Source organism: Triplophysa dalaica, chromosome 12 (assembly GCF_015846415.1).
Source record: "Triplophysa dalaica isolate WHDGS20190420 chromosome 12, ASM1584641v1, whole genome shotgun sequence".
Classification (NCBI taxonomy): Eukaryota; Metazoa; Chordata; class Actinopteri; order Cypriniformes; family Nemacheilidae; genus Triplophysa; species Triplophysa dalaica.
Genome location: NC_079553.1, coordinates 22,569,863 through 22,586,733, shown reverse-complemented (window position 1 = coordinate 22,586,733; position 16,871 = coordinate 22,569,863). Strand labels below are relative to the sequence as shown.

Sequence of the window (16,871 nt, the reverse complement as noted above, 5' to 3'; positions counted from 1 at the left end):
GTCATTCTATGATTAGAAGAATCAGTGTCTGTATTAAAGTTTTTTGTATATATATTTTGTATAAAAACAGACTGAACACACTGGATTGCAAACATGCATTGTATTGCCTGACCATCACAGATGCAATGGTTCGTCCCTTTAAAGGAATATTATGGGTTATTTTCACTGTCATGTCTGTGTTTGTGTCCACGCTGACAATTTCAACTCAGTTCACTGTCAGGAACGTCATTCCACATCATTTCACTTTACACTTCACAGTTCAGATAGCAAACATAAATGAAATAAACCTGTTGCGCTTCTATTTAAAAGTGAGATGAAGTGAATCAGAAATGATGCTCGACACAGACAGCAGGTTAATAAGAACCCATATTTTCCTTTAAGTCATAACAAACACATGCTACCCCGACAACAAGCGTAAGATTTAAGCCCCGTCACCGACTCATGCGTTCACACCTTAGACACGTTACTTACTGATCTAAACCCTTTGATTCAGACCAGAGTGGAGAACACTGAGCGACACATCCTGCTCTGCTAAAACAAAGCCACACAGGAGAAAATCTATAGTAAGATCAAATTGAGGATGAAACGGAAACTAATCCTAAAGAAAATGTGTTTCAGCTGATTGTTGGTTGTCGTTATGAATGGTTGCTAGGGTGTTGCACAAATACTGAGTCTTCCAGGACTGGACTAGGACACAAATTCAGGCCGGGAAATCCCAGACCAATCCAGGCCGCAAACCCCATATATAAAGCACAAATACATTTTCTATTACATGTAGAATGCCTTGTTATCGTCACACAATGCACCATCAATGCTAAATTAAACTGAAGGTGCATCGTTTATGAGCAAAATAAATACAGTTTGGATTGTGAAAAACAAATATTAAAATTGATCATGCTGCCAAACCGCAAAGGCACGTTTAAATCATTTATGTCACAAGTCTATCTTAAACTGAAGATCCATTCGATCTTTAGGTTTTATAATAAAACAACAAATAAAGATTACAATCTTAAATTGTTTGTGTTTAGAGAAAGAATTGCATCATGCTGTCAATAATCTAACTGTTTTCCCTTTAAATGCTAATGACGTTAGAAACGTGCATGTCATTTTGTTGAAATTACCTGCATTTCTTTTGCTCTTGCACAAAATTGGGCACGTGGCTTTTGATGCCCTGGGCATAAGCAGCACTCGTGCAGTTTTGAGCGAGAGCAAAAGAAATCCGCATGCGAGCGACGTAAGTTTGCGCTACAATAACATGCTATGGACATTTGTCTGTTAAAAATGCCACTGCTGGCTGGGAGAAGGCCAAATCAGTCAACAGGTCACCGGGAATCATCCCCGTTCTCCCGTTGGCCAGTCCGGGCCTGGAGTCTTCTGTATTGTAAGTGGTGGCTAGGGGATTGATGGGTGGTTGCTAAGGTGTTGCTAGGGTTTCCTGAGAGGTTGCCAAGGTGATGATATGATGACTTGGTGTAGAGGTTTGATCTTTAGATTCTCCTTCAGTGCAAATCAACAGGATTTTATCACACTTTCCCACCCAATGTTGACACGTCTCGTGCTGTGAGCTCATTTTTGAATGGGTTAAATTCTAATGTGATGATCACAGTTTAGTTTAATGAGAACTCACAGCTGTGATGAAGTTGCTGGTTTGAGACGGGAGCTCCGGCTCTTTGTGGTACAGGATGGATGTGGTGACTTTAGGTGGAGACGGGGAGGGCGTCGGAGAGGAGAGGTAAGATCCCGCATCGCTGCCGCAAGTCTCCATGGCGACGGAAGGGTGATGCTGGACCGAGCTGGAAGAGTCTGCGTTCTCCGAGACTAGAGACGGAGAATCAGATGTTCAGAATTCACTCTAACATGTTTAAAGGGTAAGTGCTCAGATGCTTCAGTGTAAATAAAGAAAAACCTGAATGCTCTCTTTTATAAAAAGAAGATTTGGAGGAGAATGTTGGGAATTAAGTCTCGACAAGTCGTTCACTTTCTTTCTGTGGAAATAATCATTTCACCGCAGTTTTTGTGTATTTTCAGTTATTAGGTGAAGGTTACTCTCTCTCTTCATTGTTTTTTTATTTGTCGCACACACCCAATTGGCCCCTCTGGTCTCTGCGCGGAGTTTCCAAGGCGTCTATTAGACCAAACAAACAGCGGCAGAGTGAGAGAGGCCCACTTCCTGTTTGACACTTCCTGTCTCAATTACTGCCGTTCACATAGATGTTCTGCTCACACACACAGTCACACGCTCACACACGCAACGTCTCGGCCTTGATCATATCTGTGCAGAAGTGTACACAAGTGTTTTTTTGAGAGCTGAAGCGCAGTCAGACTCACTCATAGACGTGTGTGCGGTGGAATCGTGCTCCAGCTCGTCCTCTTCGATGCAGTCGTACGGCCAGTGAGAGAGAGACGGGTGTGAGGGGTACAGGTGTAGATTGAGAGATCCCAGCAGCGATGATGAAGACTGACTGCTGGATGAAGACGAGCTGCTGTTAGAGATGGTGGAGTGAGGTCTCTTAAACGGCGTGGAGTGATCGAAGGACGACACGGCTACAGACGCCCTCATCCTCGACTCTAAAAACACACAATAGAGAAATCACCTCATTTACATTTATCATCACCATAACAAGTCCCAGCGCATTCAATCCAGAGATTCATTTGATCGGTTTGAGATATATCAGTCAATGCTGAACATCTCTCTGTTTATAATGGGAAGAGACCTGATCAGATAAAAATCATATTTGTCGTCCTAGGACAGTTTCCTGCTGGAGGTCTGTGATGCCCGACACATTCATCAGATGTGAATCATAAAGTTCAAATGCTTCTCACATAGACACGAGTTGTGAAAATGACACGGATGAGAAAATGAAGTCACACAAGCACCCGAAACATCATATGAGATTCATACAGCAGATAACTGCAGATGAAGGTCATTTCACCACTCGCCACAGCCGCTTTAACTTTCTGAAAACACACCGCAATCTCACACCATCTCTGCTCTAATTCTTTAAAAATTATTCTAAAAAAACCTTACTTTTCCATACATTTTTTACATCTACACAACAACGTACAAAAAAAGTTTTCAAAAGTTTTCCCAATAACGCTGTCGTGTAAATGAACAACCAAAATGCACAAAAGTTTTTACTTGAATATGTCATGTAAATCCCCCATGAAACGTCTCTTCCTTAAAGGGCCGGCGTGTGATTTCTGCACCAAACAGAACTACAGAATACAGAAGGTGGTGCCACCCCCAAACACACACCATTGGCTGAGCTGATGTCTGTCTTTGTTTGATTTTGCTGGTGACAGAAAGGACGTCACGTCATGCAAGTTCATTTCTACACAAACACGATGATGCCTCGCTCATGAAGACATCTCACCTTTCGTAATGTAGTCCACAGCCCGATCGCTGATGGCCGAGTCGCTGGGTTTAATGTCCATAAACGGCTTGTTTCCAATTCCCATAGAAACCATCTCCTGCATTCTCAACTCTGAAAAGAAAAGCGTACGGACGTAAGACACGAGACGACGGATTCATTAAGCGCAAGGCTCAGATGTGAGAAGCGCTCACCTCGGTTGCGTAAGGCCTGTCTCCACAGGATTTTTCCGATCACGGCGGTCCACACAGCCTTCACGTCTCCAGAACAGGCCTGAAGGATGAAGGTGTCCTGAGACTTCCGTCGCCGGAACCAGATCTCAAACCTCAGTCCGCTGCTGCCCACATTCTCCGTCATTCCAATCTCAGCCGTCTGTAGAGATACCTCACATTAGTAACTTTCACATTTACAGTCTTTACTGGTAAATTGCAAGAAAATCGCAGTTAACAGATCATGTGTGAACAGGACCTTTACACTAAATCGGTACTCCCAAATTCCCAGTAATAGAAGTAGTAACGTGACCGTCAAATTCCAGTAAGTGCCGACGTGTGAACGAAGAATTAAGATTACCGTTAAGAGCATTTACACACATAAAGTGCTTATCTTTAGCATCGCTCTTGCGGTTCTTTTCTCCCTGTTGTACCACAAAGTTGGGATGTGTAGAGAAAGAAGTAAAATTACGAGAGAAAAGGACTGATGCTGTCTTACTGTTAAATTAAGAGAATGTCATTGCTTGTGTGAACAGCACATTTGTGTATTTAATATAAATTTACGTGAATGACTTTACCAGTAAATTTCCAGCATTGCTGTGTGAAAAGGGCTAATGACGGACACGCACGATAACAGAATCTGTGTGTTAAACTGATGGCTCTGCACCTTGAAGGACTGCTTGTAGATGTAGATGTCATATCCTCCTTCTATCTTTTTGGTCTTGCTGAAGAGGATGAGGTCCTCGAACAGGAATACGTGACGGAGGTTTTTCTTCCGTCCGCACCAGACGATGAACTCATCTTGACATCTGAGCTGTCCCTGTTCCTTCAGATTCACCTGAGAAAAACACAACGTCAGACTGTTAACATATCTAATTTTCCAAACCTTCCCACGATGCATTGCAACAAGCTCAAAAACCCAAGATGATGTTTAACTTTATCAATTATTTTCCTTTGAGTCTTGTCTGTGTCTCAGATATTTCTTCTAGGATTCAAATTTCTTGAGCTACAAGAGATCTCAGACTCCACCTACATCACATCCACGGATGGCATCCATGGCCAGCAGGTCGTTGCCGTGGCGCAGCTGGAATTTGACCATCTCTTCAGCCGTTCTGAGGTCAGCGAGGTCCTGCTCGTGTGATTGGTCGCATTCTTTAATGAGATCTTTCAGCAGGAGGGCGTATTTACTCATCCTCTGAATGGGCTTCAGCAGGTAAGACGCCAGATCCATCTTATCACCCAACTCCAACTGTTTATTCTGATGAAGACACATTCACAGCAGGTGTGAACTTCACATTCGGTGTTCGTGTACACGTCTGGACAGGAAATGATGCGGCTCACCTTAAAGAAACTGTTGCCGTGACTGGTTAGCAGGGCATCTGATCGAGGTTTGTTTTTGCTGTAGAGGGAGTACATGCCAAACTGTTCCTCCTGCCCAAGGGTAAAATCAAGAAAATGTCAGAGGTTTTTATTGCACTTTTCTTGGCGTTTCGATTTTCCTATAAGAATATTATGCTGATTTGTAAATGTGTGCATTCATTTTAGTTAAAGTTTATTTTTCCATTTATGTATTTTATTATACAATATGTTTTTAAACATTAACAAAAGGCTTCGTTACATTTATAAACAAAAAAGAATGAAAATATAGACCACTTTGGAAGATGTCAACACTGGTCCAGAAGCACTTCCGGTTTCATTTTTTATTTTGATTCTATTAATTGTATACATAAAATTAAATCTAAAACAGTTCTGTTTAGCTTTGTAATTGAGTTCTGTCGGTTGTATACTGTTCAAATGTTTGTTTCTGACACAGCAAGTTGCTGGATCGGCATTGTTTGTGCTAAAGTGGTCTATACATTAAGTTTTTAACATTGAGTTATAAGTTTTAATTTTTTTTCATATTAATTTTAGGTAAATATGTAGCAACTTTGTTACATGCTTTTGTCATTTTATTATTGATTTGATTATTTTTTATGTTGCTATAAAAGATGAACTAATTTTACTTTTCGTTTTCTTTATTAGTTTAATCTTAGTGCTTAAACTTATTTTGTATCATTTAGATTTTTCATTAGTTTATCTTTTTCTCCAATCATTTAAGGCCAATATTTTAATTGATTTGAGTAAACAGAAATGCTTTCAAAGTTGTCATTTTAGTAAACTAATATATATATAATTTATCATATTTTTTGTGTGGAAATTACAGCAATATTAATACCAGATTGACCAACAAAAATTTAAATTTTGATAACAAATGAACGTTTATCATCACCAGAGTTGGTAAGTTACTCTGATAAAGTAATTAATGACTCTTTACTAACGACATATTCAATAGTGTAATTAGATTACTGTACAAATGACTCTCTACAAAAAGTATTTCATTACTTATTACTAATGACTTTCTATATCTTACATCAACCTTGATTAGAATTGAAACATTCATTCAAATAAATAACAAATCACTTCAGAAATGAATCTTATTGACTGAGCAAAGAAGTATACAAATGTGAGAAGGATACATTAAAGCATACATTTTACAGTTAGACTTATATTCAATAGTGGAAATGATATCATTGGTTAAAAGTCAGAGAAAAAATCTTATCATGATTAAACCAAAAGACAATATATTTAATGAGCAAAAGCAACGCCTAAAGTTTGGGCTACTTAATGTTAGATCACTAAATCCAAAAGCAGTTATTGTAAATGAAATGATCACAGACAACAGTTTTGATATACTTTGCCTCACTGAAACCTGGCTTAAGCCAAATGATTATTTTGGTCTAAATGAGTCTACTCCTCCAAGCTACGGTTATATTCATGAGCCACGTCCGGTTGGTCGAGGTGGTGGTGTCGCAACAATCTTTAGAGACTTTCTTACCGTTACTCGGAGAACAATGCATACATTTAAATCATTTGAAATGCTTGCGTTGAACATAACAGTTCCAAACAAAAGTAAAAAATCATTGGTCTCTCTTACATTGGTTACTGTGTATAGACCCCCTGGGCCTTACACTAATTTTCTGATAGAGTTCGCAGACTTCTTATCGGATCTATTGGTTAACGTCGATAAAGTACTGATTGTTGGAGATTTTAATATCCACGTAGACAGTGCTAACGATCCATTAGCTGTGGCGTTTAAAGAACTACTAGACTCTTGTGGTGTAACACAATACATCAATAGACCTACTCATCGCCTTAATCATACCCTAGACTTGATTATATCTCAAGGAGCCGATCTAACCAATATCGATATTATACCTCAAAGCGACGATGTTTCCGATCACCATCTTATAACATTTACACTGCGCACTGCAGAAATCAGTTGTATATCTCGTTATCGACAGGGTAGAACAATCACCTCAACTACTAAAGATAGTTTCGTAAAGAACTTGCCAGATCTGACTTCTCTAATAACCTTTCCAACGAATATAAAATTGCTCGATGACATGACCAGCAACATGGGCACTATTTTCTCTAATACATTAGAAGCGGTCGCACCTATGAAGTCAAAAAGGATAAATGAAAAGAACATAGCACCATGGTATAATAACACCACTCGCGCCCTAAAAAGAGAAACGCGTAAACTGGAGCGAAAATGGAAACAAACCCAATTGGAGGTCTTTAAAATTGCATGGAAAGAGAGTACAAGCTGTTACAAAAAGGAACTAAAAGCAGCAAAAGCCGAGCACTTCCGTAACCTCATAGAAAATAACAAAAACAATCCAAGGTTTTTATTTAGTACAATTGCTAAATTAACAAACAAACAGACTCCACCTGACCTGGGTATTCCGCCGCACCTTGGTAGCAATGAATTCATGAATTTTTTTACCGAGAAAATCGAAATAATACGAGACAACATAGCTAAAACCAAACCTCCAAGTTTGTCGGAAGAATTAGTTTCAACCGTCACCCAAAAAGAAAAGCTAGAGTGTTTTTCTCCTATAAATCAGGAAGATTTAATTAAACTTATTGCAACATCCAAACCAACGACATGCTTATTAGACCCCATTCCGACTGCTTTATTAAAAGAGTTACTACCTGCTGTAATTGAGCCCATTTGTAACATAATCAACTCGTCTATTAATCTAGGACATGTCCCAGGACCCTTTAAGCTGGCTCTAATTAAGCCTCTTATCAAAAAAACAAATTTAGACCCAAATGAACTTGGAAGCTATAGACCGATTTCAAATCTCCCGTACTTGTCTAAAATACTAGAAAAAGTAGTGTCAACTCAACTGTGTACCTTCCTACAAAATAATGACATGCACGAAAAGTTTCAGTCTGGCTTTAGACCGCATCACAGCACTGAAACTGCTCTCGTTAGAATTACAAATGACCTTCTTACTGCTTCAGATAAAGGTAACATCTCACTATTAGTCCTGCTTGACCTTAGTGCTGCTTTCGATACTGTAGACCATAAAATACTAATAGATCGTTTACACCATTATATCGGTATTCAGGGACAGGCACTACAATGGTTCAAATCTTACTTAACAGACTGATATCAATACGTCCATTTAAATGGGAAATCGTCAAATCTTACGCAAGTCAATTATGGACTACCTCAGGGATCGGTTTTAGGACCCTTGCTTTTCTCCATATACATGCTGCCCCTCGGCAATATTATTAGAAAACATGGAATTAGCTTCCACTGTTATGCAGATGATACTCGGCTATATATCTCATTAAGACCAGATGATTCCTTTAAGCTATCCAAACTGGCAGAGTGCATCGAGGACATAAAACATTGGATGACTAGTAATTTCCTCCTCTTAAACTCTAGCAAAACAGAAATATTACTTATAGCACCAAAATCAAGTAAACAGAATATCTCCGATTACAGCCTGCAAATTGAAAGCTGCACTGTTACTCCAACAAATACAGTTAAAGACCTAGGCGTTATATTAGACGACAACCTGTCATTTAAAAATCACATCTCAAATATCACAAAAACAGCCTTCTTCCACCTTAGAAATGTTGCCAAATTACGAAATAGTTTATGTGTTGCAGACGCAGAAAAGCTTATTCATGCATTTGTGACCTCACGGCTTGACTATTGTAATGCTCTACTTAGTGGTTGTCCTGTATCATCGATAAACAAACTACAGTTAGTTCAGAATGCAGCTGCCAGAGTTCTTACTAGGTCAAGAAAATACGATCACATAACCCCAGTTTTATCATCGCTTCACTGGCTACCCATTAAGTATCGCATTGATTTTAAAATTATTTTAATTACTTACAAAGCCCTGAACGGTTTAGCACCTACTTACTTTACCGAGCTTTTATCACGTTACAACCCATCACGCTCGCTGAGATCTCAAAATTTAGGACTTTTGACAACACCTAGAATAACAAAATCCACCAAAGGTGGACGAGCTTTCTCATACGTAGCACCTAAACACTGGAATAGCCTTCCTGATACTATTCGAGGGTCAGACACACTCTCCCAATTTAAATCTAGATTAAAGACACATCTTTCAGCCAAGCTTTCACTTAATGCATAGTTAATGAATAGCAGCTACGCTAATTATTCTCTTTATTCTCTTTCCGCCTCTGCCTCGGGATGCCCATCCCGAGGTAGGAAGAAGTTCCACCATGTCCAGACGACCGACAGATGCCCATCCCCAATTTGAGATTACACCAGATACAGCTGCAGACTGACTGACCATCCCAGCTCCATCTAAGGCAATTCCACCAGCTGCCAAGAGAAATATGACCATCGGACCATCCCAGCTCAGACCACTACATCCCCAACCAAGAGCAAAGACGGACTATTTGTCTTATTAATGCTGAAGTTACAATATTTGGTATTAAATGCTAAACCTAAACCACACGTCAGCAGTCTGAGTGCAGCTATGACACGTCAGAGGGGATCTGGCCCTCCCGGTTGAGCCTGGTTTCTCCCGAGGTTTTTTTCTCCATTAATCAATCATTGGAGTTTGGGTTCCTCGCCACAGCAGGGCAGTGTTGGCCTGCTCACCGGGAGACTGCATTCATTCATTTATTTATTTATTTATTTAGAAATTAGATATTATTTATTAGAATGATCTTACTCGTTGTATAAATACCATGCACTGTGCTGTGTTTTAACTTTTCTGTTTTTCCTGTTTGCCCCTGTAAAGCTGCTTTGAAACAATACACATTGTGAAAAGCGCTATATAAATAAACTAGAATTGAATTGAATTGAATATCAAAATTATATTTCACAGTATTTAGTTGAATAACATCAGAAGTAACTGTAATTAAATTACAGAAAAAATAGAAAAATCCCTTACTTTAGTTTTTCAAGGGAAAAGTAATTAAATTACAGTAACTAAAAACTGATCATCACACACGGCAGTGATCTTTTCCCTGCAGTTCCTCGAGTCACAAACAAAACACTCCGTAAACATGTAAATAATATGAAGATAACCACATGGTAGAATCTGCTGCACGGCTGTAAATGAAAGCTGATTTAACTCACGTGTCGCAGAAAGCATGCGCTGACAGACAGCGGCGAGTGAGTGCAGCTCTCCAGATCCTTCTGAAAATACTGAGTGTGAAAGTCACACAACTTCTCCAGATTCCCGAAAACAATACCGCGCTTCCCTCGCAGATCCTGCGGCAGATCCAAACGCTCCATCTCAGGGAAATAATGTTCAATGATGTATCTGAGAGAGCGGACGTACTCTCTCTCTGTAGAAATCATCTCATCCATGATGTGCTGGATTTTACTGAAAACCACAGATGGGAAGAATGAACATCTCCACTGAAAGAGGTGACATCATCCTCATGTCCATCACTCACCTGCTGTGTCTCTTGATGTCTCCATCGCTGTGTCTGCTGTGGACTCTGGGCGGTGATGACAGACTGTGACTGCGGATCAGCGCTGGACTCTGGAGTTTCTGCTCCACGCACACGTTGTTGGTCACCTCCAGACCTTTGATGAGGACGCCCGTGTATCCGTGATGACCTGCATCCGTGTGACATTTATCCCGGGGCGTCAGCTCGTAGCTCACGGTCTTCATGAGTTTCTTCAGCGGTTGCTTACGGTGAGGTGTGGCCGGAGAATGAAGCGGCTCAGAGTGGCAGGAGGCTGAAGAGTCCACGGTGCAGTCGCTGTCGGTGTCGTCAAATGGCGACGGCGAGAGTTTACCGCTCTCTGAGAGGAACGGGAAGGGAATCGGATTTTTAGAGAACGGGCCGGCAGAATGAGGCTTCACCTCATCAAAATCAAAAGAGGAGTTCAGTGAAGGAAGCTCACATCCGTTCAGAGTCTCGGCGGGTTTACTCAAAGTCTCGGATGAACTGGACTCTTTCGGGTTCAGGGGGGCAGAAGAAACCTTGGCCAGTAGTTCCTCAAGTTGCGTTTTAGTTTGCTGGCACTTCTGCCAAACTGTGTTCCACTGCCGGAGCTCTCGTGTGCTGTCGAGGTTTAACACCATCTGGTTGAGCGTGCTGAAGTTGTCTAAAGAGAATTTAGTGGCTTCGCTGTGGTAGTCCTGCAAAACCTGCAGAACCGTTGAGCTGAAGCTGAGCGCATCATCATCCAACCTCAGCTGACAGAAATAATCCTGACAATGAACCAGCCACTGGTTTGCCTGTGTGACCGACAAGAATATTGTAGTTTACTAAAAATAACAAAATGCGTCTGTTCACTGAATAAATATTCAAAAAATGGAATGGAATGGAGAAAATTAAAATAGGTTTAAGCTAAATCACTACAGAAAAATGATTAACTGGAAATTTAAAAAAAAGGGTAATAAATAAGAATAATGAAGCAAATATACAATAGATAATAATAATAAAACAAACTAATAATAAATAAACTAGACTAAAATTGAGTAAGAAATTAAACTTAAATAGCAACTTATGAAAAAAAACTTAAATAAATCAAATGAAAACTATTTGAAAATGACAAATACATTTTTTTTATAAATTAACATGAAAAAATAATTAAAGCTAATTTACGTAAATTATTACACAAAAAAAAACACATTTAACCAGTAATCAAAAGAAGACCTTTAACCATTTAGCCAATTGTATTACATATAAAGAGATGTTTTACTTGCAAATGTTTAACTTCATATTAAGTTGAGTATAACAAAAATAAAAATGACTTAATTAGATATCCCACGACCTAAAATCATAATGGAAATGTTTCATCTATCAATATGAATATATGAGCTTGAACTTGGTGTGTTTAAAAACATTGACGAAATATGGAAACATGTTTAATGTCATCACTTTCACTTCAGAATCCAGTCTGGAAGCTGAACGCTACTGGACATTTTAAAATGGGGAGGAGTGACTTCATATGTTCGTCTATAACTTCCTGTTTCCATGCATGAAATAAAATGAAGCTCTCAAGGCACTTCAGTGGCTCTTTAAGATTTGATGAATCTGAATCTGAAACACTAGCGTCTGTTGATGTGTATAATTGTTTACCGATTCATAGAACTCGTAGAGGTTGAGCAGGAGCTCCAGGTGGTTCTTGCGTGTTTGGCAGCGCTGCAGGATGGAGGTGATGTGTTCTCTGAACTCAAGCAGATCTGAAGAAGATGAGAACGTTTTCGAATCCTTCATTAATGCCGCAGCTTTCTTCTGCTGTTCCTGTAAACATCACAATAACACATTAGTTAGATTTATGACCAATCAGAGTCTTATAAAACATCAAAGTGAAACAATGACATTTGCACGTAGCTCAAGAAATATATTCAAAAACCTTGTTCTGTTCAGAGAGAGAACAGGGACACTTACTGTGGCGTCTTGAATGAACTGGGCGAGATTCTGTCTCATGTCCTGAATGGAGCTCAAAGTGAGATTGTAAGAGTCCAGAGGAGCCAAATGTTTCTCACTCTCCACACAAAACCATTTCTTAACCTGAGCAGAGTTTTCAAACATCAAGAGAAACATGAGCATACAACAATCTCTCATCAGATTAAACTCATCTAACAAACAGATTACAGATGAGAGAGAGAGAGACAGTATTGCGTTATGTGATGTCTCTGACCTCCTGATGTTGCTCGTGGATGGAGTGTTCTTCCAGCAGTTTCTCCAGCTGCTGTAGGGTTCTGTTAGACAGAATCACCAGTTTATGAATCTCTTCATCCACCTGATTATAAAGAGCGCCGACCAAATCCACAGCATCCCTGAAATCAGATCACAACATCCCAATAAACAACAGTTCTCATCTCCTGTAACAATCAGCTGTACATGTGCATTTTGATCTTTTCGCAAATACACAATGGTTACGTAATTTTTTTTATTTTATTGAAATCAACAGCAACTGCAAAAACTTGCATCAACTCATGTACAGTTACTAATAAGACCAGAAGAGAAAACGTGCAGCAGACACAGCAGATGTGCAGCAGGCACAAAGCAAACATGTGTCAGGTGCGCAGCAGAGCTGCAGGAAAAAACAGCAACACGCATGCAGCAGACGCATGGCAAAAAATGCAAAGTGACAAGTGTGCAACAGGTAAGCACCAAACACATAGCAGATATGTAACATACATGGAACCGTTGCAGCGCAAACACGCAACAGACACGCAGCAGGTGTGCAGTAGACATGCATTATTTGCGTAGCACACATGCATCACACATGCATCACACATGCAAAAAATGTGCAGTAGACACGCAGCAAACATGCAGCAGTACCTGTAGTTCTCATTTTCACACATATCGTCTTTCCTGATGCGTGCCAGAAATGTCCCACCCTCCATTCTCAGACGGTTCAGTTTAGCATCTTCCAGAATATTCTTCATGAGATTCTTCTGCAGGCTGATGACCTCTGACACCTCCTACAGAACATATCACACTGAACTTCAATCATTCTGCAGTCTCTCAAAAAACTAATGGAGATCAGCAGCGTCCGTCTGAGAAATCATACATATTCCACTGAACATCACACACAGAAACACAGAGTGAGGATTACCACAGATGACTCCAGACCGCTGATGTTGTTTAGCGTCTCAATAGAGCTCTGAAGAGAGGCGATCGCCACACTGCAGCTGTTAGCAAACGGATCGATTTTCTGCCAATTAAAAAAACACAATGTTTGAAGATTAAAAGTCTTTCTACACCCCAGTCGGATGTAGTCGGATCAGAATATTTCTCAGTGTACCTGTCTGAAATGAATGTAGTGGCTGTGGTCATAAGAGAAGGTGCCATCGAAATCTCTTGTGAGTTGAGGAGAATCAATGTGTTTCTGTAGAGCTTTCAGAGAAGTCAAGACTTCACACTGTGAGGAATAGCCACAGTCAGCACATCATCATACAAGAGAAACACCTTTTAATACACCACAAAATAAACAACACACACACAAAGACAGAACTTCTAACAGGCTGAAGTGTAGCTGGATGAGACATTGTTAGTCAGTATTCTTAATTGTTGCTATGGTGTAACTACGGTGCTGTGGATATTCTGAGTGGTTGCTATGGCGTAACTACGCTACTGTGGGTATTCTAAGTGGTTGCTATGGTGTAACTACGCTACTGTGGGTATTCTGAGTGGTTGCTATGGCGTAACTACGTTGATGTGGGAATTCTGAGTGGTTGCTATGGCGTTACTACGGTGCTGTGGGTATTCTGAGTGGTTGCTATGGCGTAACTACGCTACTGTGGGTATTCTGAGTGGTTGCTATGGCGTAACTATGCTACTGTGGGTATTCTGAGTGGTTGCTATGGCGTTACTACGGTGCTGTGGTCATTTTGAGTGGTTGCTATGGCGTTACTACGCTACTGTGGGTATTCTGAGTGGTTGCTATGGCCTTACTACGGTGCTGTGGGTATTCTGAGTGGTTGCTATGGCGTTACTACGTTGATGTGGCTATTCTGAGTGGTTGCTATGGCGTTACGACGGTGATGTAGGTAGATGTAAGGATGTTCCTAAAAGGTCAGAATTGTGTTTGTAAACTGGTTCTTGGATATTCTGAGTGGTTCCTATGATGTTTTTATTACCATACAGACAGACAGATACTCACTGGAACTGTTAAGTCTCTTTCAGCTTTGACTGCTGCATCTTTGTCCACCAGTAATAGAACAGAGTAAAGTGCATTTGGTAGAGAAGACTGCAGGAATAAAAATACACAGAATAAATCAATCTGTCCAAAACACATGAACGATAACACAGTTTTAGGATTATCAAGGTCAAGGTTGAGAGCTGGTGGGCCGGTTCGCCCCTGGAACAGTATGATATCTCACCTGAAACTGAGACAGGCCGGAGTACAGCACGGATGGGGCCGGCTGCTTTCGACAGTCCACGAGAACTGTCAAACCCAGATCACGTCTCTCCTGCCTACACACAAGAGACACATTAAGAGTTAAATTCTCATTTTCATAACTCCTTCCACTGCAGAAGAACTCTGAGAGTGCTTCGAGTGTGAATAGACAGGTTTGATGGTGTAGAGATCAGCGGGGGAGTGAAGTGTGAATGTGTTTCTGACCTCAGTCTGCTGTAGTAATAACACAACAGATGGCTGATGTCTCTTGCTGTGAAACACACGTCAGATGTACACCACACCTGCAGGACGCTTCTCCCGCTGCGGTCCTGATTACCTGCCGTGACATCACTTTCTGTCAATATCATGTATATTTGATCAATTCTACAATATATACAATACACAATTTGGAAAAATGAAGAGACCACTCCAGCATTTCTACATGTTTGAGTCCTTCAATACTTCAACACACCCAACAGCAATGTGAAAGACTGACAGACAAAACACATGAAAACTGTAAATAAAGGTGTAAATAAGGTTTATGTCAACAAATACACATTTATATGCTTTGTTGTCTCCACTTTTTGTTGGCACATTAGACCAAATGTAAAATGTTCTCTCATTTGTGAGTCACTCTGAATAAAAGCGTCCGCCAAGTGAATAAACACACATGTCAGTGTAAAATTGAAACATATTCAGATTTGAATATTCATTGAGCTTCTGTCATACGCACCGGGAAGCTGTATGACACCGGAGGTCAAGAGCTCCTGTTTGACCGGTGTCATGAGAGAGGACACAGACACATTGCTGACAGCAGGGGGCGCTGTGGAGGAGACCGGAGACACGCACACTTTACTGGACACTTGACATTCATCTGCAGTGTTTCTTCTGAGACTCGACCGATGTCCATCTTCAGACAGACCTAAAACACATCACATCCTCACATTAGAGATGAGTGAAGTATAAAATAAAAAAATAAAAAACTTATTTTAAGACTATTTTTACTTTTTAAGCTTTATCTTCTTATAATAAACACTTTGAATCAAACAGATGTTTGGATGAAACTTTACTTCCAGTGAAGTGATTTTAAAGAGAAACACAAACATCATAGTGAAAATATGTCCATGGAGGAGTATTTACAAGTCTCAATACGTTATAAACACACATTTAATGGCAGTCGGCACATGTAACTGTAAAACAAACACAAGTTTTATGATCCAAAGTATATTGTAGGGTGTGGATTGTTTAGAAGGTTGAAACAGGGGTTTTGGGGGCACAACATAGTCATATAGTGAGTCAATGATGAGTCACAATCCAGACCAGGTGTGTGTCTCAAACACACACACACACACACTTCACCTTTTACATCATACAGAAACTCTATAAAAACCGTCTCACCCGATCATTCATTTTCTTAAAGACCTCATGAAAAAAAATAACTTTTGTGTCTTTTAGTCTATGTCTGCTGTACTGTCCAAATCAATTGGTTTTGACAGTATTGGACTTAGTTTAAAGGAACACACTATTTGTGAACCTGGACAACAAAACCAGTCTTAAGGGTCAATTTTTCGGAACTGGGATTTTTACATCATCTGAAAGCTGAATTGGTAAAAATAAGCTTTTCATTGATGTATGGTTTGTTAGAATAGGGCAATATTTGACCAATATTCAGCTATTTAAAACTAAGGAATCTGAGGCTGCAAAAGTCTTTGAAGTTGTCAGTCATAGGCTTTAGCAGCACGTTGCTAAGAAGAAACAGGTTTGTTTTCCCGCTGACTATGGGCTTACCGCTGTAATGACATTGTGGAGAGTAGATAAACCGATAACATGGATACTAAACTTGAGAGGGTGATTCCCAAAGAGCGGACAGCAGCGAGTGAAGATTTTGCTGCAACCACTCCCAAAAATAAAGTATCAATATATTTACTGTAAGAAATTGACTAAATATCTTCAAGAAACATGATCTTTACGTCATATTCTCATGATTTTGGGTATAAAAGAAAAATAGATAATTTTGACCCTTACAATGTTTTGTTGGCTATTGCAACAAATAAACTGCTACTTAAGACTGGTTTTGTGCAATTATGAAAAAAA

At 40.0% G+C, this 16,871-nt stretch overlaps 1 protein-coding gene across 2 annotated transcripts in view; it reads right to left on the bottom strand.

Moving 5' to 3' along the window:
* The window catches only part of zgc:158766 (uncharacterized protein LOC100009641 homolog), a 30,161-nt gene that overhangs the window by 823 nt on the left and 12,467 nt on the right, over positions 1-16,871 (bottom strand). Inside the window, exons 4-23 of one of the 2 annotated variants that reach the window (XM_056762175.1) lie at positions 15,511-15,699; positions 15,003-15,114; positions 14,761-14,854; positions 14,541-14,627; positions 13,683-13,799; positions 13,494-13,592; positions 13,217-13,359; positions 12,570-12,708; positions 12,317-12,439; positions 12,005-12,169; positions 10,364-11,157; positions 10,041-10,290; positions 4,922-5,011; positions 4,614-4,838; positions 4,248-4,418; positions 3,566-3,743; positions 3,375-3,485; positions 2,329-2,568; positions 1,628-1,818; positions 472-528 (exon numbers count right to left, since the gene is read on the bottom strand). In XM_056762175.1, coding sequence (XP_056618153.1) covers positions 490-528; positions 1,628-1,818; positions 2,329-2,568; positions 3,375-3,485; positions 3,566-3,743; positions 4,248-4,418; positions 4,614-4,838; positions 4,922-5,011; positions 10,041-10,290; positions 10,364-11,157; positions 12,005-12,169; positions 12,317-12,439; positions 12,570-12,708; positions 13,217-13,359; positions 13,494-13,592; positions 13,683-13,799; positions 14,541-14,627; positions 14,761-14,854; positions 15,003-15,114; positions 15,511-15,699 — 3,557 coding nt within the window. In that variant the 3' untranslated portion in view covers positions 472-489. The remainder of the gene's footprint in view (positions 1-471; positions 529-1,627; positions 1,819-2,328; positions 2,569-3,374; positions 3,486-3,565; positions 3,744-4,247; positions 4,419-4,613; positions 4,839-4,921; positions 5,012-10,040; positions 10,291-10,363; positions 11,158-12,004; positions 12,170-12,316; positions 12,440-12,569; positions 12,709-13,216; positions 13,360-13,493; positions 13,593-13,682; positions 13,800-14,540; positions 14,628-14,760; positions 14,855-15,002; positions 15,115-15,510; positions 15,700-16,871) is intronic. The other variant, XM_056762176.1, reaches the window with a different exon arrangement.